At 34.4% G+C, this 26,936-nt stretch overlaps 1 protein-coding gene across 2 annotated transcripts in view; it reads left to right on the top strand.

Annotated features, from left to right (window-relative positions):
• The window catches only part of FAM13B (family with sequence similarity 13 member B), a 70,225-nt gene that overhangs the window by 24,494 nt on the left and 18,795 nt on the right, over positions 1–26,936 (top strand). The window contains exons 8-18 of one of the 2 annotated variants that reach the window (XM_070937269.1): positions 5,728–5,769; positions 7,355–7,501; positions 8,912–9,038; positions 12,806–12,870; positions 14,191–14,242; positions 16,156–16,303; positions 19,357–19,422; positions 20,656–20,863; positions 21,521–21,653; positions 23,179–23,260; positions 24,149–24,375. In XM_070937269.1, the coding sequence (XP_070793370.1) occupies positions 5,728–5,769; positions 7,355–7,501; positions 8,912–9,038; positions 12,806–12,870; positions 14,191–14,242; positions 16,156–16,303; positions 19,357–19,422; positions 20,656–20,863; positions 21,521–21,653; positions 23,179–23,260; positions 24,149–24,375 (1,297 nt within the window). The remainder of the gene's footprint in view (positions 1–5,727; positions 5,770–7,354; positions 7,502–8,911; positions 9,039–12,805; positions 12,871–14,190; positions 14,243–16,155; positions 16,304–19,356; positions 19,423–20,655; positions 20,864–21,520; positions 21,654–23,178; positions 23,261–24,148; positions 24,376–26,936) is intronic. The other variant, XM_070937270.1, reaches the window with a different exon arrangement.

A 26,936-nucleotide genomic window follows, 5' to 3' on the forward strand; every position in this document is an offset into this window, starting at 1 on the left:
TACCTTTTTTGTTTTTGTTTTTTTTATAAAAAGTTTTTTTTATTTTTTAGACAAACACACATACAAACACAATGTATTTTCTTTGAACAGAGTATTTGGCCGGTTCACAAATTTAAACAGTGTTTAGTCATTTCAATTAAATTTGTAATTTCTATATTTCCTTTTTGCCATATTTATTCCTCATCTGTTTTTTTTTAAAACCAATATTATCCTTCATCCTCATCTCTAATTTTAATCAAATTCAATTTTTCCCTTCTATTCTATATTATACCCCTTCCCATTGTCATCTATTTTTATATCTATCCTCATGTTGGTTAATTATGTAATATTACAATTGTTTAATACAAATTCAACATTTTAATATAACTCAATTAGTTATATAACTATCTTTTTTTGTATATTAATCAATATGAACATGAATATTCCAATTATTTCCATGCAATCCAATTTCTTACAAATCAATTAATTATATTTACCAATAATAATAAACCAAATAATTTTCCCCATTATATTCCTCCAAACCACAACTTAGCCATTTCTGTTTTCAACAATTAATAGTATTTCAATTATTACAATTCCCTAGTTAAATAGAGCTTTCCCCTTATGTTACTCATTATTTGGGAGAGATCTTAATCTCTCCCAATAACTCAAATAGTTTTGCCCATATAATCCTCCAAATCACAACTTAATCATTTCTACTTTCATCACAATATATAATTAAAAATATTTCAATCGTTACAATTTCCCTAATGAAATTTAAAAATGTTCTAGCTGTTATCCAAGCTACAACTTAATTCTTTTTTACTTTCACCACCATATACCATTAAAGGTATTTCAATTGTTACATTTTATACTTATTCATATTTCTAAAAAAAAATAAAAAAAGAAAAACTTATCATTGTCTAGATTTCAAAAATACAAAGACAAATATTCCAATTATTATTCATTTCATTTTTACAATCATGATTTTCCATTTATTTCTTACTACTATTCATATTTCAATTCTAAATATATATAACATCTTTCTCTTTCATTTCTTTTTCTTTTTCTCCCTTCCCATTTTTATCTTTGCCTTTTTCTTTCTCCTTTTTTTCTTTTGTGTTTTAAAATCTTGAACTCTCCTCTTTTGCCCTAAATTTCCCATTGTTTGCACCTATCTTTTTTGGTAAGGAAAAAGAAGAAAAAGAAATCTCCCTCTGCCTCTGCCTAATTTTGCGACGTTGCAGTAAACAGCATGCTTTGCTTTCATTGTGGTTTTCAGCATAGCTTGATTAGCACAAGAAAAAGAAAATCTGCTCCAGCAATTTACCTCTTTGCAGCAAGCAGCAGAGCCCTGAGAGCAAATCAGCTGAGGGTGGGGTGGGGGCATCCAATCAACTTGTGCTAATTAGGCTGTGCTGAAGCTGAAAGGAGCTGTTTTTTTCTTGCTGTTTGCTTGCAAAGAGATAACTGCTGCGAGGCACAGGCCAAAAGGTGGGGGCCAGTGGGTGGGCGGAGCTACATTCGGTGTATAAGACGCACCTAAATTTTCACCCCCTTTTAGGGGGGAAAGGTGCATCTTATACTCCAAAAAATACGGTAATTCAGGATTTAACCTTTTCATTGTATATAATTTTTAATTGAGGGCACAGTGAAAGTCCACACATAGCTAGCCATATTTCTGTAGTTGCTTCATTGTCAGTCTGTCATGTACTGAAGACAAATTGTCTAGATAATGTTTGACACTTACATGTCAGGTTTGTATTTACTTTTAGTTGTTGATGCTATGAATGTCTTCAGCTCTGTTTCATAAATTGGATAGTTCTGTCTTCATAAATTGCAGTATTAATTAATATCTTGTGATGAATACTAAATAACACTGTAGAGAATTGGAAGGGAAATTCAAGGTGCATTTATTGTTGTCTCTCATGATTAGGAGGCTGAAGGCTAAAACACATGATGAACGGTTGCAGGAATTTGGTATGTCAAGTTTAATGAAAAGAAGGATTAGGGGTGATGTGATAACAGTGTTCCAATATCTAAGGGGCTGCTACAAAGAAGGGGGGGGCAGTCTATTCTCCAAAGCAGCTAAAGGCAGGATAAGAAGCAATGGATAGAAACTAACCAAGGAGAAAACCAACCTAAAACTAAGGAGAAGTTTCCTGACAGAACTATTAATCAGTGGAACGTCTTGCCTTCAGAAGTTGTGGGTGCTCCAACAGTGGAGGTTTTTAAGAAGAAATTGGACAACCGTTTGTCTGAAATGGTATAGGGTTTCCTGCCTGAGCAGGGGGTTGGACTAGAAGACGTCCAAGGTCCCTCCAACTCTGTTATTCTGTTAACTAGTACTGAATAACACCAAAAGTTAGGAAGTCTATGCATTCTGTGATACTTTTATTGTATACTCATCTCTGTTGATGAATATTAGTTACTTTCGTAGCTGGATAAACCAGGTTTATTGCAGTTTGAGCTGAGTTTCCCATTCCCATTCTTTGGCTGCATTAAGGGCTTATATAAACTATGATATGGAATAATTGAAATTAGAATGACATTTATATATTTCACATTTTTCTATGATGATTTAAATGGAAAAGTTTGCAAATCTGTTCAAATGCCCTTAAGATCTACTATCTTGCATCCAAGAGTTGCCTATTAGAAGTAAAATGTTGATTGGGCAGCTTACTGTCAGTAGTGACCTCATGTTGCAGTCTTTTCTATGTAGACTGCAGGACTTAGTGTAGTACTTCAGTGCTATCTTAGAGGCAACTACTTAAATTAAGCAAGCAGAATAGCCAACAGAGACTGCTGATCTGTTTATTTTTTTCCAGTGAAGTGTTTTCATATGAAATGTTCATTTGGAATAGGAAAAATAATGAAAATGGCTTACAAAGTTCTACTACATAGGTAAGCTGACTTAAAAGATTGCATGTTAGAACTGAAATAACTTTTAAAAGCTAACTAGCTTTGGAAATATGCACTGTTATGCTTTGCTATTTCCCTGCAGTCATATAATCTATGATATTTAAGGAAAATAAACCTCTTCATGTATTGCTAATTGTTTACTTTGGGTATTAAAATTATAATGGTTATGAATATTTACATGATTTTATCAGATTATGACAACATATTAAAATGGTTATGCTGTATCATGCCGTGTCATTCTTTGTCAGGAATTCACCCAAGTAATGCTGCTGCTTGAAATATTAAAATCTGTAAAACTAATGAAAGAGATTGTAAAAGCAATAAGATTTTTTAAAGCTTGGAAATGATACTGTTTTTTGAAGAATAATCACTGCATTTGAGATAGCTGGGGTGGGGGAGGCAGTGTTGAGTGTTTTGTTTACTGACTAGGTTTCTCCCTCCCCCCCCGGAAGCACTAAAAAAAGTTTAGAACTTTGTCAAATATAACTGTTATATAGTATATAATTTAATAAAATGCTTGCTGATCTAAGTACCTTACATAAACTTTGAATATTCAAGTGCTTATTTAAAAATTAATTGCCTTCATTTCTTTAATAAATTTTGTTTAAATATTTTATTTTGTTAAACTTTCTTTTGATCCTCTGTAAATAGTATAATACAGTGTTAATATAGTGCTTAAGTTATTATTCAGTTGTTAAGTCATGTTGACACTTCACAATCCCATAGCCATAGCACACCAAGTCCTCCTGTCCTCCACTGTCTCTCTGAGTTTGCCCAAATTCATGTTCATTATGTCGATGACACTATCTAACCATCTCATCCTCTGCCGTCCCCTTTTCCTTTTGTTTTCGATCATTCCCAATATCAGGGTCTTTTCCAATTGAGTCCTCTCTTCTCATTAATGCTGCTTAAGTACTTCATTCCATTTCACACGTTAAGAGCTTATTCATATTAGCTACAATAAATGAAAAATGTTTGTTTTTCCATTCCAAAATTAACAGTTACTTAATAAAAGAAAAAATGAGGTTGATTTGGTAAAAATAATTAGGGGACATATTTTTATATATAAGCAAAAATAAGATGGCCTTTATTATAGTGAACAAAGCAGTTGTAAAACTAATTTAGTATTGTATTTTAAGCTTCAAAATTTGTATTTTAACTTAGAGACATTATGACATTGTAGGTATGCTAGGATCTTAAAGATTTTTTTTTTTTGATACCGAACAAAATTGGTTGGTGGTCCTACTACTAAAATTACTTATACCTGAAGTGGAAAACCTTTGGTTCTACTTTTCCCAAAATAAATAAACATACTTTTTTTTTTTTTTTGGTAGTTAAACCTTAGTGAACTGATCAATATGCTTTATATAATATTCTTCTCTATTACTTAAAACTGACTAGAGCTTCTATCAAACATTTTCTATTCATGTTGATTTCCTGAGACATTCATTTAAACTTGCATGTGAAACCTCATTTCTTCCTGACCTGCAAACCCACTAAATTTTCTTGTTTGGAGGCTATTTCCCTGTTTAATTAGTCTCATACTTCATCAAATTATGGATGTTTGACTAATACTGTTCATTACTGCTTTCTGAACTATTTTATATCATGTTTACTTAGATCAATACTGAACAGATGCGCAATATTTTTAATGATTTGCTAATCTTTGTTATAAAGATTTTGTAGGAAAAGAACATGACAAAAGATTAAATGACAAAATTTATACTTAACTGAGTTTTTAAAACCCCGGTAGTCCTTTCATTTTTTTTAGAACAAGGAAACACAAAATTGGAGTTATTTTGGAAGAACGTTCATTAAAATTTCATATATTTTGTAGAATATTTTGAAAGCTCAAGTACAGCAAAGTGTAGAATTTAATGAGAACGATATTTATTTTGATTATGGTATCTTTAATGTATTATTTCTTTTTCCTAAGAAGAAATGCTTTGCTGCCTTTAAATAGTCTCAATTTTTCTGGTGGAAGTGTTGAGATACTAATCTAAAGGATGAATAAAACTGCCTTCTTGCCAGTCATAAGAAGTCCTCTCTCATATGTTACACCCAACTGTGCTGCTATAAAAGCTCTTGCTATGTTAATTAAAACACTCTTCTTTCATATCATGTCTTCCTGGGAGGAAATTAAAAATGTTTTTTCACCTCCTTTAAAAAGTATTTTGCATTTCTTCATGTAAATTGAAGGGAAAGGAAGCAAAATACACATCCCTTTCCAATCTGGAGGAAAGAATATAGTTTTTCCTTTCATACTTCATTTTTTCCAAGAAACAGCAGCAAGGTGATAGTGATGCTGTCTTCAAAATTTTTATAAGAAGCTAGGCCATATATTTTCCTTTATAAAAACACTTTTTCTGTGCATAGGCAACTAAGGAGAGCTTTTAAAGCAGCTTGCAAAGGATGTGGCTTTCAAAAAGAGGTTCTCTGTTCATGGTAACAAACTTTGCAAAGCACCTCTTTGAAATACTTTGCACAGGCTTTCCTAGCATTACTAAATAACAGGTTAATAACAATAGTTATTGTTGAGATCAACACCTGGGTCTGTTCTGTTAGCAGTTCATATTTTGCTGTATTGTTTTGCTTGCAGAAGTTATGTTAAAGGACTGCATTTAAGTATGGTGAATGAGAAAATCTTAAAAGAGTGGCAAAGACAACTCATAACCTGGTCAATTAGAATTAAGCCTGATTCTAAAGCTTGTATTAGAGTTTGTAACCTGTCATTGATATACTAGGTTTCTTATTGAACATCATTACAATATGCTAAAATGAAATGAACTGAAACCTGAATGTCTCTGTATATCGTTTTCATTGCAGTGCTCATCTCTCCCCCTTAAGTATCTTGCCAGCTTCTGCAGAGTAAGTATAAATTCCCCATAGGTGTAGAAAATATTCATGATTGTATTGTATACAGTAATCTCAATTTACAGCTGTTTGTTTAGTGACCGTTCAAAGTTAAGCTGCACTGAAAATGTGGCATGACCATTTTTCACCCTTAATGACCGTTGCATCACTCCCATGGTCACATGATTAAAATGTGGACACCTGGCAACTGGCATGTATTTATAATGGTTATGGTGTCCTGAGGTCATGTGATCACCGTTTGCTATTTTCTGACAAGCAAAGTCCATGGGGAAGCTAGATTCACAACCATGTTACTAACTTAACAACTGCAGTGATTCACTTAACAGCTGTAGCAAGAAAGGTTGTAAAATGGGACAACAATTGTACTGCTTAGCAATGGAAATTTTGGGCTCCATTGTGGTTGTAAATCAAGGGCTGTTTGTAATGTTATGGAACTTTTGCAATGTTGACCTTTTGGTGAATACTGGCTGACTTTAGTATAGATACAAACTTGGAATTAATATTGAATGACTATTTAAAATATGTTAATTTTAGCCCCCATTTTTCTTTTCCTAATCTTCCGAATACCCATATTTTTTATTGGTCTAAGAGAAATGACTTGTATTGACCCTAAATTCTTGTTCTTTTGACACTTGTTTTTTCTTTAATTCCTCTTTAAATTATACCTTTATATTGTACAATTCACAATTTAAACCACCAATTCTCAGACGGGTTGCTATTCTTTCGAATTGCCCTCAGTCTGCTTCCATTTCTAAACCTGGTACAAGATTTCATTGTATCACTTTGAACTATGAGTGTCAGAAAAATTCATGATATTACAGCAATATAACTAGTGATTAGGAGTGCTTTATGGATAATGATCATTGTTTTCATATTTATATTGATATTAATATTTCAGTTAATAAAATGAGATTTCAGATACAGGGAACCAAATATAAATAAAGCAATAAATAGGCACTAGTCTACAATAAATAAATTAAACAATTGTTCTTTAGGAAAGCCTGAACCAATAGTAATATGAGAGAAGGTCATCCTTAAGTAGAAACTTAATCCAGATAGAAGGAGGGAGCAGTAGGTTAGCAAACTAGGATATACTCACTTGTTTCAGTTTACTTAATCGAGTGTCGACTCCAGTAATTTTTTTCCTCCAATTATTAAAATTAAAAATCAATAGAAAAATATGCTGAATCAGAATATGGAATGAATGGATCTTAGACTTAATTTTTAAAATTTTCATGCTTTCAGTTAGAATTATAAAGGAATTTACTTTAATCCTTTGTGTGTAAGGAATTTGTTTTGATTGTAGTGTTTTTTTCTTTCTGTAGTCTTGTTACTGTAGCTTTTCTTTCTGTTTCTCTTATTTAAACTATACAATGACAGCAGTCAATTTAATTAAAAATGTTTGAGAAAGATTTATTTTTGTAATGTAAGCACACTCTCTTTATTTGGTAGTAAAAGTGAATGAATAAACTAGTTTCTTTTTAGTTGAATATCCTCTGCATGCTAGGAACAAAATTGAGCAACATGATTTACACACAAGAAAATAGATTATTAATACATATCATTGTTTTATTTCAAGTATCTTGGAAAGAACAATTAGAGCAGCTGTAGAACAACATCTTTTTGATCTGCAGAGCAGCATAGATCAAGATCTCAAGAATTTACAGCACCAAGTGGTGTGTCATGAAGGAGATATTGAGGAAGATGAAAAAGGATCTAACAACCGGTAAAATTTTGTTTTATATTGTTTATTTGATTACAAAAACAAATCATTTAAAATAAAAATGAATTTTTTAATAATAAATAAATAGTATGTGATGATGATGGTATGGATAATGAATAAAGATGATGATAGTGATGATAATGAAGAGGCGGATACTTGATAGCATTTCTATTATCCTTAATATATTTCATAAGAGAATTCATAGTGTCCTGATAATTTATTCATGCTCTGTTGCGTTTTACTTCAAATCAATTTCCTATAAAAATAAACAAGGAACTTTATAGTTGCTGTCCAATTGTGGCAGGTGATGATTTACCTGTAGGACATTCTAATTAAATACGGATTATAATTTGTAGATTGTTGCTGACAGTATATTCAGTGATGTTAGCTGACTGCAAATAAAGACCCAAACTGAATGATTCCAGAGTCGAATACTATTACATCACAATTGGCACCAGAATTTCTGTCATAAGTGAGGATGGTCGTAAAGCAAGACATCATAGGCGCATGAATGCTTGCTGCTGCTTGCTGAGGCTCCCGGGGTGGGTGGGTGTGTCAAGCAGCTGCAGACCCTTGTGGTTGCAGGACTGCTTGCCGCCCCGTGAAGCAGGGTGCAGGGCAGCCAAAAGGAGATGGGCAGTTAAGAAATATGAAATACAAACAAATAAATGGGCAGTGGTGTGACCCTTGATTGTTAAGTGTAGGCAGGCTGCCAAGTGCCTGAATTTTTGTCATGTAGCTGTGGAAGTGCTGCAATGGTGATAACTTTGGGCACGGGTCATAAGCCCATTATTGTAATTTTGAACAGTCGCTGAATAAATGATGGTAAGTTGAGGACTACCTGTAGCACAAAGATGCCTGCAGCATCTTTAGATCCATTCTTTGATATAGTGGCCTTAGAGGAAAGTTTCATTCCCTTCCTCTTCTTCTGAAGCTATTCTTCAAGTAACGTGTTTGAATAGGCAGCAGCTTCTGTTTCGTAGATGTCAGTTGTTTCAGAATGGTATCAGTGTGATCAATTTGTATCAACCAACTGCAATGTATGTTTCTTTCTATCACTGTTCTAAACTCCTTGTTTTGGGGAATAGCAGTCTAAGGATCATTGTGGTATCTACAGCCTATGGCTGGATACGATAGGAACAGTATTAAGTTATCTCCAAAAGTAGAATGTTATATGTATTTGTGCTATAACATTTATGAGCATCTATTCAATAATAAATGGATATTAGGAATTTACTTCTTTTCTTTTCTGAATGCAGTTGTACATACTTTTATAAACATATTCTGATTTCATTAATCCAGAATATTATGATCTCCAAAATAGTAAATGCCTAAAGTCCTTAACCTAAACCCATAACCAGATAGTTTTATGCAGGTAAAATTCATTATTTAGCATCTTGTTCCTTTTGTTAGGGATGATACTGAAAAGAATATTACTAAAGATTATGAGAATCTTGGAGACTGCTCTGAAACAGTGAATTGCACTAAATTAGACAGTGAAATTGTACAACCTGTGTCTGAGGAAAAAGAAAATGATCAGGTAAGAGTAGCATAAAATATGCTTCATGCATTTTGAGTTTTGTTTCCTGTAATTGTAGTCTGAAAATATTTTAGTGCAATCTGAAATATAACCAGAAGGAATACTATTAGTATTTGTTTTGTAAATATATTGTTATCCTGCTGTAAAGTAGCTATAATAACAATATCCTCACTTTCCATTCTTTGTTGATATAAGAGAGTCTCCAGACTATGCTTGTATTCTTCCTTTTACATGAAGTATTTTTTATGGTCATAGACCGTCATAATTCTTCTTTCTAACTCTGGGTGGGGAATGTAAATCTAATGCAGTCTGCTAGGCAGGTCATCCAAGCCTTGGGACAAGAGTTTGCCTCCTCTCTTGAAACTGAACTTGAACCGGCAGTGTGCTCCATTACACCTGTAAATGCAGCTTGAAAAAGCAAGTGGTAGTCCAAGTTATCAGAACTTTGCTTTTAGACACTCATTTGGAACACCTGCGAGCACAGTTATGTCATTTTCATGTAACAATAGATAAGAGCATTGCTTCTTCTCCATGCAGAACATGAATCCAGTACTTCTGAACATTAAACATGTCCATCAAATTCAGTATCTTGCTCTTAAAGCCATTCATATGCTAGCAAGCTTTATACTCTTTCACGTTTCCTTCCCTTTTTGGCTCAGGAGACTGTACTCTCCATGCCTTTGGGGTAAAATATGATTTGCCCTGGGTTCTTTCACCTTTTCATCTGTTGTTTTTAATCTTTTAACTAAAGCATTCACATAATTAATTCCAATTAAAACTGTTTACTTTGCCATTCTTCTCCTTGCCTTCTACTCTGACAAGAAGCCAAGTGCAATATCCATAAAAGAACACCTAAATTTGATACATTTGTTCCTGTAAGAACTTAGTTGGATTGAAAATAAAAGATATTTTCAAGATAATCCAGACAACATGATGGGTAAGGAGGGAGTTGTATCAGATCATTTCAGGACAATTCAGGATTCTACCAGAGAATCTTGTTCTTTTCTCTGCAGAGACCTATGTTAGGGCTTACTTGCCCTTGGAAAATATATATCACTTAGCCAAAAATTATGTTTAAACCTTCATTGTTATAGGGAAAAAATTGCTAGAAAGCTGGAATGTTGTTCCCATAAATTTAGTTCCAAAGGATTACTGTCTCAGATTTTGTCAGCTCTTGCTCCAATCCCCCCCGCTTTCTATTGAACAGGATATCCCCCATTTTATATCTGCTAACTATATCCTGTGCACACTTGTGAGTTCCAAATATCATTGCAATTTCACTACAGCACTTAATGTTTTGAAGGGGAAAATATGTTTAGGAGCTGGGAATTGCATAACATTTCTCAGCAACTCAAAGCAGCTGTATCTTTTCCTGAGCGTGAATAACTACCTTCCATAACTTTGGAAAAGACACACATATATTAAAGTGTTGCTGACAGATGCAGTGTGTACACCCATGAATGCTTTGAAGCACTTCTTTCCCTTTGAATCTCATCGAAAGCATTTCACTGCCATACAATATATATTTATAAAAAGACCAAAAGAGAGGGTAACAGGGAACACTTTTACCAAGGCCTAGAAATTTAAAGCAGCTGACCAGTCTAGAACTGCTCCCCCAACCCAAAATGAAGCCTAAAGTTTAGATAATGCTTGAAGATATTTATAGATGTGTATTTTTTTACATCTATATATTTAGTGTCCAGATTTACGGGAATACATGCTGCGAATCTTAAACAGTGTTAGAACGAAATGAACAATTTTTTTGTTCCTGCTAGCCTGTCTTTTTTTTTCTGAAAGAATTTGTGCTTGTGCAAAATATATGATTTTTGTCTTGTCCTATGTGACATTCTCTTTCAAGAACTACACTCCCAAGAATATTGCAAAATACCTTTTTTTTAAAAAAAAGAATCCTACCTCTGAGTGAATGTAAGTTAAAGGAAAAATTAGCAAAGACACTGTAGAAAACCTTTGAGTGGCATGGTGGCCTAGTGGTGAAGATGCCTGCCTCCCACTTGGAAGATTGAAAGTTCAATGCTAGGTAGCAATAGTCATAGGGCGCAAAAAAAAAAAAAAAAAAAAAAAAAGAGAGAGAATCTGCAGTGTGTGGTGTCAGGAAGGGCATCTGGCCAGTAAACGCTCAGCTCCATCCAGTCGCCCTGACTCTATCCTGAATTAAGGAATTACAGGGTGGTAAAAAGGGAGTTTTTATTGTAAAAAAGCTTCAGGTATATAGAAAAAAAATCAGAATTAAAAAAGGGGAAAAAATGAGAGTTTGTAGTTAATTTACCACTTTTTCTAAAGGAAGATAACAGCTTTGTAGGAAACTAATTATTGTAGTCCTCCTCATTATAAACTAGCATGTTTTACAGGGGATTTTCACTTACCATACTACCCTAGCAATGCATAGCTGAATTATTCATCTTTATATTTATATTGGAATCATTTGTTAACTTCTTTTACTAAGATTTACATAATATTAGCATGCTACCATTATATGAATATTACAAATATTAATAAAAGTACTTGCATTAAGAATCCTATATGTACTCTTTCAAGGAATTTTTCTGGAAAATGCAAATATTAGAATGCATATAACTTTCAGTTGTGTTTTACAATAGTTTTGCCCTTCCTTCCATTGTAACGGATGAAAAAAAGACCATACTGTTATTTTAGTCACTGTTATAGAACCATTTTAAATGTTTCAAATCAAAAGAGCCAAGAAATTGAATGCATATGTTTATAATAATAGTAAATGGCTTCTGATATAAACCATAGAAATAGAAAAATATATTAGGGATATGCAAAATTTATAATTTCCAGAGATAGGGCATTCTGGATAATGTTAAGACTGTTTTGCAGTTCCAGTATACCATGCTAACTTTCTGAAGATTCTCCCTTTTCAAGGATGGTTTGGTGAAATTTGTTTTTGGATTTCTCCAAACTGGAGGTAGTTCAGTGTGCTTTGGGGGTTGTAATACCCCAAATAAACAAGTTTCATCTGGAACATCATTTCCAGAACTTCTTGCATGATTTTTGAACAACACGCTGTTCACAAAGCACTTATGTATATAAAGAAAAAATTACATGTTTTCAACATTTGGGTTAGGGCTTTGGGAACTGAATATCACCCTCATTTTATATCCTGGGTATAAAATGTGCTTTACTTAAAAAGGAAAAGAGCGAATGATTTAAAACTATCTGAAGTATGTTTAGCTATCTTCAGATCCAAGGGACAGAGGAGAGGCTATATTAAGAAGCGCTATTACTGCTTAGCAGTGAATTGAGTATTTTTCTCTTATCAGCTGTCCACAAGGATTAGTCAATAATCACTTTTAATGTGATTTTCTCATTGTATTAAATAAAGATTTTTAAATTAAAATTTAACAGATAAGCTGGTTTTAACTGTGTGTCTTTATTAGTGGCATGAGTGCTTTCTGCCAGCAACGTTCTGTCCATGTTGCTGCTTTATTTAGTAACAAGGATTAATAGTATCTTTTAGAGTCCAGCAGATGGCTCATTCTACATAAGCTGAGACAAGTCCTCAGAATCCTTGTTGTTAATATTTTGTTTACATCTTCAGGCCTCAAATTGATCGATATTAGCGTAGTTCAGCAGGACACATCAAAAATTTCCCCCCAGAAGTTAAAGTAACTAAGTAGTTTTAAATAAATTTTAAATTCCCTTAGAACCACAGAATGTTGCAGCTTTCTTCCTTTGTTAAAACAGAATGGTGGTTACCATGCTAAGGTCTTTGTTTTTACCAATAGGCTGCAGGCATATTGTTGAAGCCATGTGATGATGGAGGTGAAGATAAAGAATCCTTTGGAAATAAGTATGTATTGCAGTATACATGAGAACATTGGGTCTGGGGCAAGATACTTTTTATTAAGGTTATCTTTATGAGGAACTGTTTTTCCAGAATTGATTTCCTTAGTATGAGGCCATCTATCTGTTGCTGGAAGAACAGATAAAATGTCTATACTTAGGATATTTAGGACTGAGTATATTTAGTGAGTTGATAGTATTAGAGCCAGGATTGTAACCTTATTTTGTGTTACAGGATATAGAAAGCTTAATTTAACATAGCTTTAGTGATTGTTGCCTTCAGAATAGGAAAAAGCCCAGAGCCAAGTAAGAAAATAATTTAATATTGTATACAAACTTCTGTCTCCTTCAACTCAGCCAGTCTGCTTTCTTTTGTGTCAATTTATTTATTTATTTATTTATTTATTTATTTATTTATTTATTTATTTATTTATTTATTTATTGGTTTGCTTTATATGCCGCTCTTCTCTGGAGACTCAGGGCGGCTTACAATGCATTAAGCAATAGCCTTCATACTTTTGTATATACCTGCTTAGTGAGGTTTTCGGCCCCCCCAAGCAGTGTTCTTTTTTATACAAAGTCAGATTATTGCCCCCACAATCCGGGTTCTCATTTTACCTACCTCGGAAGGATGGAAGGCTGAGTCAACCTTGAGCCTGGTGAGATTTGAACTCGCAGTAATTGCAGGCAGCTGGCAGCTAAGTGCTACTTAACAGCACTTTAGTCCATTGCTCCACCAAGGCTCTTTTTTTAAAATATTATGAAATTATTTTATAAATCTTGCTTACCATTGATTAAAATTCCACAAAACCAAGTAAACCAGATTCTTTACAATTTCTCAGGACAAGTAAAACAGAGTTTTGCGATAAATTTAGGTTTAGTTTAATAAATCAAGAAGAAACACATTTAACAGTGTTTGCCATGATTTTTTGAATTGAGGAACCATGATTTGTTATTCATTATTAAATCATAATCAGAAAACATTTTAAATGATTCCAAAACCATTTCTTTTGTACACTATGTTTTATCATGATAGCTAACTTGACAAATTATAAGTACAGATTTGTATACATAGATGTATTGCTAGCCATGATACTAGGTTTGTGTGTGTGTGTGTGTGTGTGTGTGTGTGTGTGTGTAAGTATTTATGTATTAATAATATCACTGGATTAGGGGGGATAATCTTAAGTATAAAGTTCTTTGTTCTGATTTATCAGACAAAAGCTAAGTTTATTTTGTTTTAAACTGTACTGATATGACTGAGTTGAGACAATAAGAATTGCCATCATAAGTGTTTTGAAATAATCTTCCCTAACTTCCTTTATAGGCAAGATTTTATATTGTTTGATGGTAGCAAAATGACGACACACATGATTCTGGTGAGAGCTTGCTTTTATTCTTTCCCTTGTAAATCTAGGCTCATTTTAAATACAGTGGGGCAAAAAAGTATTTAGTCAGCCACCAATTGTGCAAGTTCTCTCACTTAAAAAGACGAGAGAGGCCTGTAATTGTCATCATAGATAGACCTCAACTATGAGAGACAAAATGAGAAAACAAATCCAGACAATCACATTGTCTGATTTGGAAAGAATTTATTTGCAAATTATGATGGAAAATAAGTATTTGGTCAATATCAAAAGTTCATCTCAATACTTTGTTATATATCCTTTGTTGGCAATGACAGAGGTCAAATGTTTTTTGTAAGTCTTCACAAGGTTGGCACACACTGTTGCTGGTATGTTGGCCCATTCCTCCATGCAGATCTCCTCTAGAGCAGTGATGTTTTGGGGCTGTCGCTGGGCAACATGGACTTTCAACTCCCTCCAAAGGTTTTCTACGGGGTTGAGATCTGGAGACTGGCTAGGCCACTCCAGGACATTGAAATGCTTCTTACAAAGCCACTCCTTCGTTGCCCGGGCGGTGTGTTTGGGATCATTGTCATGCTGAAAGACCCAGCCACATTTCATCTTCAATGCCCTTGCTGATGGAAGGAGGTTTGCACTCAAAATCTCACGATACATGGCCCCATTCATTCTGTCCTGTACACGGATCAGTCATCCTGGTCCCTTTGCAGAGAAACAGCCCCAAAGCATGATGTTGCCACCCCCATACTTCACAGTAGGTATGGTCTTCTTTGGATGCAACTCAGCATTCTCTCTCCTCCAAACACGACGAGTTGTGTTTCTACCAAACAGTTCTACTTTGGTTTCATCGGACCATATGACATTCTCCCAAACCTCTTCTGGATCATCCAAATGCTCTCTAGCAAACTTCAGACGGGCCTGGACATGTACTGGTTTAAGCAGGGGGACACGTCTTGCACTGCAGGTTCTGAGTTCCTGGCGGGGTAGTGTGTTACTGATGGTAGCCTTTGTTACGTTGGTCCCAGCTCTCTGCAGGTCATTCACTAGGTCCCCCCATGTGGTTCTGGGATTTTTGCTCACCGTTCTTGTGATCATTTTGACCCCACGGGGTGAGATCTTGCGTGGAGCCCCAGATCGAGGGAGATTATCAGTGGTCTTGTATGTCTTCCATTTTCTAATTATTGCTCCCACAGTTGATTTCTTCACACCAAGCTGCTTGCCTGTTGCAGACTCCGTCTTCCCAGCCTGGTGCAGATCTACAATTTTGTTTCTGGTGTCCTTCGACAGCTCTTTGGTCTTCACCATAGTGGAGTTGGGAGTGTGACTATTTGAGGTTGTGGACAGGTGTCTTTTATACTGATTACAAGTTCAAACATGTGCCATTAATACAGGTAATGAGTGGAGGACAGAGGAGCCTCTTAAAGAAGAAGTTACAGGTCTGTGAGAGCCAGAAATCTTGCTTGTTTGTAGGTGACCAAATACTTATTTTCCATCATAATTTGCAAATAAATTCTTTCCAAATCAGACAGTGTGATTGTCTGGATTTGTTTTCTCATTTTGTCTCTCATAGTTGAGGTCTACCTATGATGACAATTACAGGCCTCTCTCATCTTTTTATGTGGGAGAACTTGCACAATTGGTGGCTGACTAAATACTTTTTTGCTCCACTGTATATATCCACAAATATATTCCGACTTTCACTTTTTAACTGCATGAATATTATTTTTAATTTTACAGATAGGTATTATTTGACATTCTGTTGTCTAGTTCCTATTCCATATATCTGTAAAGGTTTAATTTACTTAATTGCTTGCTTGTAGTTCACATTCTTTTTATCAGTCAGGAAAACATACTGAAATCCACAAAACAAAAATTTACACGTATGCTGGAAGTTGCTGACCCTGTAATAGTGTATCATTTATTTACAGGATTGTGTTAGCAACATTTCTGATCAAAATATGAAAAATGAATCGGAGGAATTGAAAAACAAAAATAACAATGCTCCTGAAGCAACACTGTGTGCCTCTTTACCACATCTTGATTTGAAGAATGTGAATGGTGGTGACAAATTAGAAGGTAATTCTTGATTTTGATGTTTTTCAAAAATTTGCTAATTTTGAAAATTCAAATACGTGATCAATATAAATTTGTATTTGTTTATATTTAATAATGTATTTCAAATGGGTGTTAGTAGAAGTCTATTGAAATGAATCAATAGAATAAAAAGTTAGATTTGGGAAATTGAAATTTCCAAATATATATTAGTTGATGTTGCCAGTAATTCTTAACAATTTGTTTTAACTGTGATGTCTATGAGAGTGGGGATTTCTACTAATATTCTTTTAAAGAATTGGTGGTTTTCAATATTTATGTACTGCTTGGAATGCTTGTTTCTCAATTTATAAGCTGCAAAGATTGCTGGGGATCATTATGATAATTGTATAATGGGTATTTCACTCCTGCATAGTCCTATAACTAAGAAAAGGAGGATGTGTTGACTTTGATGACGCCAACCTCATTTTCCATTGTAAAAGAATGTATGAGGGAGCTTAGCTAGAGCTTCTCTGTCACACTTCCTGTGTTTTTTATTGTACCATATCAAGGGAGATATGGGATTCTGCCTATTTTGTTTTTAAAGAATTCAAGAGGTGATAATTCTATTATGTTCCCACACATCATTTTTCTTGAGATAAAACACATATCACCCATGTAGCAAATAATGACTTAGCAACCATCGTATTTACCATGGCTACAATATGCCAGCAAATAATTATGACTTCTTATATAGAATAATGTATACATTTGTTGTAATATGCAAATTTTAAAACAAATACCCTATTTTAGAACATCATATTTATCTCTGATGAAGTAACTGAAGTTATAATTTACAATATAAAACTAATTTTGTTGTTCTATGTAACATTTAATATGTAATATTTAAGAATCGGTTTGATTCTTCTTTTTGGAGGTAGGGAGTATATTGACCATAAAGTGCAGAAGTACATTTTTACTTCCATGAAAATGTCTTAAAGAAAATTTCAGAATCTGCAACCGCTGAAATTATATTAAAACTTTACAGTATATTTAATTTCAGGATTATTTGTTTCTTTTACAATTCTTTTTTTTTTTCCTGTCGTATGTTGCTCCTGGTAATTCTGCTATATGTGGACAAACATATTTTTTCCATACAATTAACAATCAAATGACAGCACGTTATAGGCTGCTCCCAGAAGCTCTTATATAAAGAGGCACCCTTATTGTTCTGCCTGTCCAGATAGCTTGAAAAAGGTAGCCTCTATACCTCATGCAAGCTGTAAGTAGTCAAAAAATAAAAAAAGTTTTATATTACCAAGGTCGGTAAAATAGGACCCAGATTGTGGGGAGCAATATGTAAATAATACTTCTACATTGTAAACCACCCAGAGAGTGCTATAAAAAGCTATGGGGCGGTATATAAACAATATAAATGGTTTCTATTTTATAAATATATCTTAATCTCATGGGTGTCTAGATGATGTCAATTGGGCAGATTTCCTCAAAATGAGTAGATAATAGAAGTCCTCCCCAGCCATTGGATTAGCCATTCAAGTTATTTTTTGTTGTATACTAGAAACACAAAGAGATTCCTAATAGGAATAAGTGTACATTAAGAACATGTAAAACATCAATATAATCTGTTTTGCATTATTTTTGAAAAATGAAATGTCATATTTGCTGCTTATATTTTAGTTATCTCTATTTAGAATAGAATAGGATAACAGAGGTGGAAGAGACCTGGAGGTCTTCTAGTCCAACCCCCTGCTTAGGCAGGAAACCCTACACCATTTCAGACAAATGGTTATCCAACATCTTTTTAAAAACTTCCAGTTATTCCTCTAATAATTGCTATAGGCTGCTGCATTATGCCAAACTATTAAAGTATAGTTTCTCTTGAGAATGAGCCTGAAAGGTGCCAATAATTCTTGCTTTCTTTGCTTTGATTCATATGGTAAAGATACCCTGTTTCCCCAAAATAAGACATCCCCTGATAATAAACCCAATCAGGCTTTTGAGCACATGGCAATAAGACCAAGCACTTATTTCAGGGTTCAAAAAAATATAAGACAGGGTCTTATTTTCGGGGAAACACGGTATTCATGAACTTCTGGATAACAATATCTAACCTTATAGCAACATCCAAAGTGCAAGATTATGGTTTCTGCTTATCTTGCAAACTGAACCAATCAATAGTATAGTGATATTAATTTCCCAATAGGAGATAATGGTTGTTCTAAAGTTCCTCTGAATCTAAAGATAAAAGATATGTATTTTGATCAGATAACTACTTAAAATGGCTCTTTGTTTAAGCAATAGCTTCTTGTTTTATTTGCTGATATACTCTGGGAACAGGATCCAAAAAAAAGCAATGAATTAACAGTTCCAAAGTTAATGGAACTGTTTCCCTTCTGATGATAAAATTGAATGTAGCTCAAGAATATCCTCAGACTGTAGAGATTTCTTCAAGGGGAGGATTAGGGGCTACTATTGGGTGAAGCTGAAAGTCCCTTTGTACTCTGCAAAACTCTTTGGATCCTGAACTAGGTTTGTTGATTCTCTGTTCTCTTTTTCAGATCAGATTGAATTCGTTTATATTAATCTTATTGTTAAGGTCTATTTTGATATAGTTTAGTGATTTCTAGACCTGTTGTGTTATCAGAATTTGCTTCTTTTTAAAAAATGCATATCTTGCTAATTCAGACAAATGTATATGTTGGACACATAAATAATTGGCATATGAATTTTCTCTGCATTTTGGTTTCTTTAAACATATGTGAGCAAAATCTGTCCTGTGTGTAAATTTATTTTTCTTTGAAATGTGTTTTGTTAAACATGGAAAAGCATGTGGTTTTTTGTTTGTCACCTCTGGAACACTTCTGGAAAGACTTTTAATTAATAAAGGGCTTAATCTTGAATGTTATTGGGCACCTTTTAACAGCCCCATTCAGTTGAGAAGAGTGCTTAGACCTGGCCCAGAATCAATTGGAAGACTTTCTATGTGGTGCTATACTCCTACATGTTATTTATAGTTTGTTCTAACTGTGCGATGTGTTCACTTCAGTATTTTTTGCCATTTTTTTTTCATTTATTAGCGCCATGCCCTATCACTTTTCCCCTCATTGATTTCAAAACAATGCATCTACAGAGAGAAGGGGAGGGTAAGTATGGTTCGCCATACATTCAGTTACTGCCTCTTTCATGGTTTATGGTTGCTTTCAAATTACCCCTTTTACCTGCTGCCTTCTGAAGAGTCATGGCTTATGATTGGTGCAGTGATATACATATTAACGTTCCAGGTTGACATGCTGGTATGTTCAGTTAAATGATTTTTGCCAGCAGAACTAGGAAAGACTGCCTCACAACCTGGGAAAGCCTCTGCCAGCTAGAGGAGAACATGCTCTGCTAGTTGGACCAGTGAAGAGTGTCCATATAAAGCAGCTTTATAAGTTCACACCATGACATCATGTCTGGTTTGCCTTTTTGTAATCCAATAACTTTTATTTTAAACAAGGGATTCTTTAAAATATATTTTGGTGTTTGGTGGGAAGCAGGTATAAGTGGGTTAATCAATATCTTATTGTGTTGTCACTGTATTGTTCAAAACTATCTTTCAAGTATAAGATTTGCACTGGAAAAACCAAATACAATATTTATGTCATTCTATTTCTGTTTGTAAATAAAGAGATAGAGTGAGGAACTGTCTCTCTGTGTGTATTAATATTAGTACACACGCATACACACATACATGTTATTTTTGAGGGACAATAACAAGGTTTTCCTTTCTTGGATTATTCTAATATTTCAGATTGCTTAGAACAGCCACAAATTATTTCATAAACACACATTTTAAACATTATTTATAACTTTAATGTGCAATATTAAATATTGTTTATTTACTTTCCTCACAATTAATGCTCCTTCAATAGAATTATTATTCTTCAATATCAATATATGGAGGAGTCAAGTCTTTTGTATTACAATGAAACGTAGGATTTGCACTTCATTATCTAAAATCTTGATGCACACTGTTTATGCACACTGTTGCACTTGAAGGAATTTACTGTGCTTTCTGTTGTTTTGGACAAAAATTACCTCTTCATATGGTTTAAAGCATATAATCAAAATGCACATGGTACATATTTAGTGTACAACATAGTATAGTTTTATATATTAATGCATGATTATCTAATAAAATATGTTAAGTGGCATACACTTATTGGAAGATTGTTGTATATGTCTTAAGTGTATTGGGCCTATTTTCTTTTTGTTTGCTTTGACATGTAGCTTTCCAGTGCATTTCATTATTCATTTTAGTCACATTGTGAATTTGCAATTTTTTTTCCTGCAGTCTTCTAATGTCCCTGTGCCATTTGTTTTTTATTTCCTTCTAGAGCCATTTCCTGCTTTTAAATCTTGGCAGGAAGATAATGAATCTGGAGAAGCTCAGCTTTCTCCACAAGCTGGAAGAATGAATCATCCTCTGGAATTAGATAGTCATCCCATATTAGCACACCGGACTTTGGATTTTGGACAAAGTCAGCGTTTCCTGCATGATCCAGAAAAAATAGATTCTTCATCTAAAGCCCTTTCTTTTGTTAGGTAAGTAGTTAATGTCATTCACAGATACGGTTCATAAGAAAAAAACTGTTAATGATTTGTATTAGGATATAGAATTTTTCACTTTTAACTCCAAAATCATGAGAGTTAGTATCATGTAATTGTTTTCTATAAAATTGTAAGATTTTTTGGTTTTGTGTTACCTTTCTAAAAAGCTGCTGAGTTAAAAAAAAAAGGTTAATAAAATAAAAAGAAAAAAATTGTTTTCTAGAAGAGAGTTTGCCATTTTTGTTATCTTTTCATCAGCCAGTTTGATCTAGTAGTTAATGTACTAGGCTAGAAACCAGGAGACTATGATTCTAGTCCTGCTTTAGGCATGAAAGCCGGCTGGGTGACATTGGACCAATCGGTCTCTCAGCCCAGCCCAACCCAACCCAACTAATAGGAGGAAGGAGTATTAGATACATTTGCTGCCTTAAGTTATTTATAAAAATAATAAAAAGCGGGAAATAAAGTAGTAATTTATAGTAAATATTGGTGACAATATTGTAAAAGTAAAAAATTAATTTTGTTGTCTATATTTCATGAATTTTATAATGGAAATACAAATGTATACCTGTTTCCTCTTTTAACTGAACATGTATATGTGTGTGCATATGTATATATAATACTTATAATTACCTCTTCTTTTAAATTCAGAACTCGAAGAGCAGCATTTAGTAGTTCTAAGGATGATAGAAAGGAAGAAAAGACTCCATATCAGCTAGTCAAAAAGTTGCAGAAAAAAATAAGACAGTTTGAAGAGCAATTTGAGAAAGACAAAAACTTCAAGGTAAATTATTTTAATATTTTACAGTGCTGTTTTAGGATAATATTTATTTGCTCTTACTTTACAAAAATGAACTTGCATTGACTTTTTTCATCATTCCATTCTTTCCTTTTTTCTACTTAATTTTCTTTTCTCAATTGTTTCACACTCACATTAGTATATGTATGTATCTATGTATGTGTATATGTATGTTCATTGAACAAAATTAGGATAAAAAGGATGTTCTTCTGTTTTCTTTTATAGAATACTATTGTATTGCTAAGTTTTTTTCTGTTTGCTAATTGTTTTTTTAGCACTAAAGCTGAATTGCAAATATCAATTGAAAATAAATCAATAAGGAAAATCATAAATTTGAATTTCTCTCAGAAAGCTATATGATGGAAATGAAACTGCTTATTCCTTTAGGAATATTTATTACCTGGAGAACCAGTGTGTGTTAAGGTGCTGGACTAGGAAAGGGTGACCCAGTTTCTAGTCTTCCCTTAGGCATAGAAGCTGGCTGAGTGACTTTGGGATAGTCATTCCCTCTCATCTCTAGATTGGAAAGTTCAAAATTATCTGTCTACCAACCTACACTGGATCAACACCATAGTTATGGTTACTATCCATAACCTTCAAAGAAGAGGCTTTCATCTGATAGTTGACTGATTCAGGTGGTGATGATGATAAATTAGATTTCAGCTGCATTTCAGATAACAAGTATATATGTAAATCATTTTATACTGTAAAAATAATATACACACAAAACATATTTATCTGTTACTAAGTAGCACACATTAAACTTCCAGGTATTCTTTAAGGGCAGCTTCATTCAATAATCCAGAGGGGAGGTTACAGCATGTGGGTGACTGTGAGAAGGACATATTGGTCCAGGAACAGGTGTAATTAGTGCACAACTCATAATTGCACCTTTCTGGCCCAGAGTGCCATTTGTTCCTCGAGCTGGAGAACCCCTATATTATACACTGGGTCAAACTGTGGAGCAGTGCAACCTCTCCAGAACCAAAAAGATGGTATTTCTCCAAGAGCCGAAGAGTTCCTAAACCAGAGCCACTCTGTTTTGGCAGGGTTTAGTTTTAGCCTGTGGTTCCCATTCAGACCTCCATAGCCTTTAGGCACTGAGGGGGTGATTGCAGCATCACTTAATTCACCGTGGGCAGAGATGTACAGCTCACTATCATCAACATACTGATGATATCTCACCCCATGGGGATGGATGATTTCCCCATATAGTTTCATGTAGATGGTAAACAGGAGCAAAACGGGTACCAACCCTTGTGCAGAGTTGATGATTAGACATATTTTGATGATTAGATATGTTTATGATAATAGAAGTACTGTTATGGGTTATTGATTTACAGGGTTTGATCTGTATCAAAGAAAGTCAGGAGTTTATTTTTTTTTCTATAGCTTTTGTTGTAGCTTGCGTTCTCTAATTTTGTTTTTATTATCCCTTGCCCCCTTTTTAAAATTCCCTTTCTTTGCTCTTTTTGTAGTTCATATTTTTAAAAAATTACTTTCTTTGCAGCCTTCGTATTCTGATATTGCAGCAAATCCAAAGGTTTTAAAATGGATGACAGAACTTACCAAATTAAAAAAGCAAATAAAAGGTAAGTTTTTCATAGAAATCTCTTATGGCACCTCTGCAGTTCATGCTTATTAATTACCGATAATTTTCTTTAAAGCATTTGATTATTATTTCATTCTACTTTCTAAAACAATGTTACATATCTATATGCCACTAAAATTCTTGTCAGTGTAACCTTAAATTGGATGAAACATCCAGTTAAACAAATTTTGAACCAAGGTGTCACAAATAGGCTAACTTACAGAATGCATCTAAAATCTGGATCCATGACTTTTGTGAGATTGAAGTTTGGCAAAATTATGGCCGGTTGAGTGCTGCTGCGTTGCCATCCAGGGTTCAAGTAGGCCAATCCCCCTAGCCCTTCACACTGGCCCTTCCTTCAACTGCTGGAGATCAGGTAAATCAGTCCTGTTTTAGCCCTCTGGAGGCCATTGGCTGCCAGAGGGTGGTTATCTGCAGTCAAGCTGGTTGCAAGTTAATCTCACTTCCCCCGCCTTTTTGCCCTTGGTCATTCTGTTTATCTGTTTAGATAAGGAAATACCTCTGAAATAGCAATAGCACTTAGACTTCAGTACCACTTCACGGTGCTTCACAGCCCTCTGTAAGCGGTTTACAGAGTCGGCATATTGTCCCCAACAATCAGGGTCCCCATTTTACTGACCTCGGAAGGATGGAAGGCTGAGTCAACCTTGAGCGATTCAGAATCGAACTCCTGGAGTGAGCCTGCAATTCTGCATTCTAACCACTGTGCCACCATGGCTCTTAAATGATGACCCATTGGGTCCAGGTGGTTTTAGTGTCTAAATTCCTCATTTCTAGGTTTATTAGACAGATTAGAAGTAACAGTTACAATGTGACTGAGCTATGTTCTATGAGTTTGTGTTTCATATTTTTTTAAAATTCAATGTAGATGCAAAGCACAAAAGCTCAGATGAATTGATACCTCAGGCACGTCCAAGAAGCAACACTCTTCCAAAAAGTTTTGGTTCATCTCTGGACCATGAAGATGAAGACAATGAAGATGATCTGCGTGTTGCTCAGAAAGAGAAGAAGCCTACAAAAGAAATCACTGTTGAACTAATTTTAAAAAAATTGAAAGAAAAGCGAATTGAAAGATGCTTGCCAGAAGATATAAAAGTAAGTATTGCATATGCTGCTACATCAGAAAAGAAAATGCATCTGTCAAGCTCATTATCCTGTTGAATATCCTAATAACTCATTCAGTAAGTAGCTTATAGTATTGACCCATTAATTTGTTTCTGTAATGTTGGAGACAAATATTAACCTGATAGTGATTTAAAGGAGGAAGTATCTTGTAGAAGAAGCAGTTCCCTGGAATAGAATGCTTTGACATTTTAGGGACAATATGCAGATCTTTCTCAATATCTTGTCTTATATATGTGGTGGTGGTGGTGGTGAAACATAGCCTTGATCTATGTTTACTTAACGAAGATGACTAACCAGATTAATTGTATAATTAAATAGAGTGTTCAAAATTTCTGCAAGGATAGAAGTTCATTAAATTAGATTAACCTTAAATACATCAGTAGAAAAGGATTCATGAAAGGTCTGGATGACTTTGAAACCTTTGATTTGGAAAGATGGCCTGGACAGGTGGCACCATCAGGCACATTTTTAAATATTAACATGGAGAAACAATCTGCAAATTCATTTCACCACCACGCTCATATTTTAGAACTTTGTAGGAGTGAGAACAGTTAAAAAAATCATTCTGAACTGTTGTCTGCCCAGTAAAATACTGTGATAAAGAAACTGAAAGTCACTCTAGACCAGATGTATTGTCAGCCGCCAAGCCAAAATGCAGTTTTTATACAATTTACGTCTTTAACATTCAACTGTGTCACCAGGAATGCCTTTGCTAGAAGGCATCTATCTCTTTTTCCCTCTGCATTTAAAATCAAAATCATTGTAAGAAAATACTAGCTGCTAGGATATTTTCTGTTTCTTGATCAAAATTACACAAAATTCCTTCTCAGAAAATAACAGATTGCTATGGAACTAGGCATCCATGTAACAAATAACTTCAGATTTAAGAAATAAGCCTGATACTAAATTTATTTAACTTGGAAACTATCTGTAGACTATAATTCTGCATGTGAACATTCACCTCTAAAGTTTGGGTTACTCCAAGGCTTTAAAATGTTAAGATTTTCCTTCTTTGTTACAATAAGGACACACTTTTTCAACTTAGATAGAACATGTATTGCTTATTCTGATTGTTTATTCTACTATTGGCTGCCTTTGCTAATTCTTAATTTAATTTGACAATGGTATTAAAGTATTAAAATCACCTCTATAAATTGTATTAATCTAAAGTTACTTTGAAAATTTGTACTCAGTTTTATACAGCTTTGCAGAACATCCCTTTGTAGGGACATTCAGTTATGACAAAATAAAATTTTATAATATTGCGCAGACTAGAGAGTATGAACCGATTGCATTGATTTTGATTTATCATGAAGATGCCTTGTTTTGAAGTCTTAAAGAGTTCAAAGAAAGCCACTTTTCTCCTGGAGCTTTCTTGTAATCTTTGGCTTTATTTCCACAACCAAGAAAGGCTAGGTTGATGGATACTTACAGTTGCAAGAAAAAGTATGTGAACCCCTTGGGATTACGTGGAGTTTTGCATGAATTGGTCATAAAATGTGCTCTGAACTTCATCTAAGTCACAACAATAGAAAAACACAGTCTGCTTAAAATAATACTACACAAACATTAGATGGTGCCATGGTTTAATTGAACATAACATGTAAACATTCACAGTGCAGGGAGGAAAAAGTATGTGAGCCCCTAGCCTAATGACTTCTCCAAGAGCTAATTGGAGCCAGGAGTGAGCCAACCTTGACTCCAATCAGTGTGATGATATTGAATGTGTTGCTGACAGCTGTCCTGCCGTTTAAAAACACACACCTGTTTTGGGTTTACTGGTTTCAAGAAGCACTGTCTGATGTGAACCATGCCTCGCAGAAAAGAGCTCTCAGAAGACCTACAATCAAGAATTGTTGACTTGCATGAAGCTGGAAAGGGTTACAAAAGTATCTCCAAAAGCCTTGATGTTCACGTGTCCATGGTAAGACAGACTGTCTACAAATGGAGAAAGTTTAGCACTGTTGCTACTCTCCCTAGGCATGGTCGTCCTGTAAAAATGACTGCAAGAGCACAGCGCAGAATGCTTCATGAGGTAAAGAAGAATCCTAGAGTGTCAGCTAAAGACCTACAGAAATCTCTGGCACATGCTAACATTTTTGTTGACACATCTACAATAAGGAAAACATTAAACAAGAATGGAGTACATGGGAGGACACCACGGAGGAAGCCATTGCTGTCCAAAAAAAATATTGCAGCACGTTTGAAGTTTGCAAAAGGGCACCTGGATGTTCCACAGCACTACTGGCAAAATATACTGTGGACAGATGAAACCAAAATTGAGTTGTTTGGGAAGAACACACAACACTATGTGTGGAGAAAAAAAGGCACAGCACACCAATATCAAAACTTCATCTCCACTGTAAAACATGGCGGAGGGAGCATCATGGTTTGGGGCTGCTTTGCTGCCTCAGGGCCTGGACAGATTGTTGTCATTGATGGGAAAATGAATTCCAGAGTTTATCAAGACATTTTGCAGGAAAATGTACGACCATCTGTCCGCCAACTGAAGCTCTGCAGAGGATGGGTGA

This window comes from Pituophis catenifer, unplaced genomic scaffold (assembly GCF_029215685.1).
Source record: "Pituophis catenifer annectens isolate HBS135680 unplaced genomic scaffold, rPitCat1.0.hap2 SCAF_2, whole genome shotgun sequence".
Lineage (NCBI taxonomy): Eukaryota > Metazoa > Chordata > Lepidosauria > Squamata > Colubridae > Pituophis > Pituophis catenifer.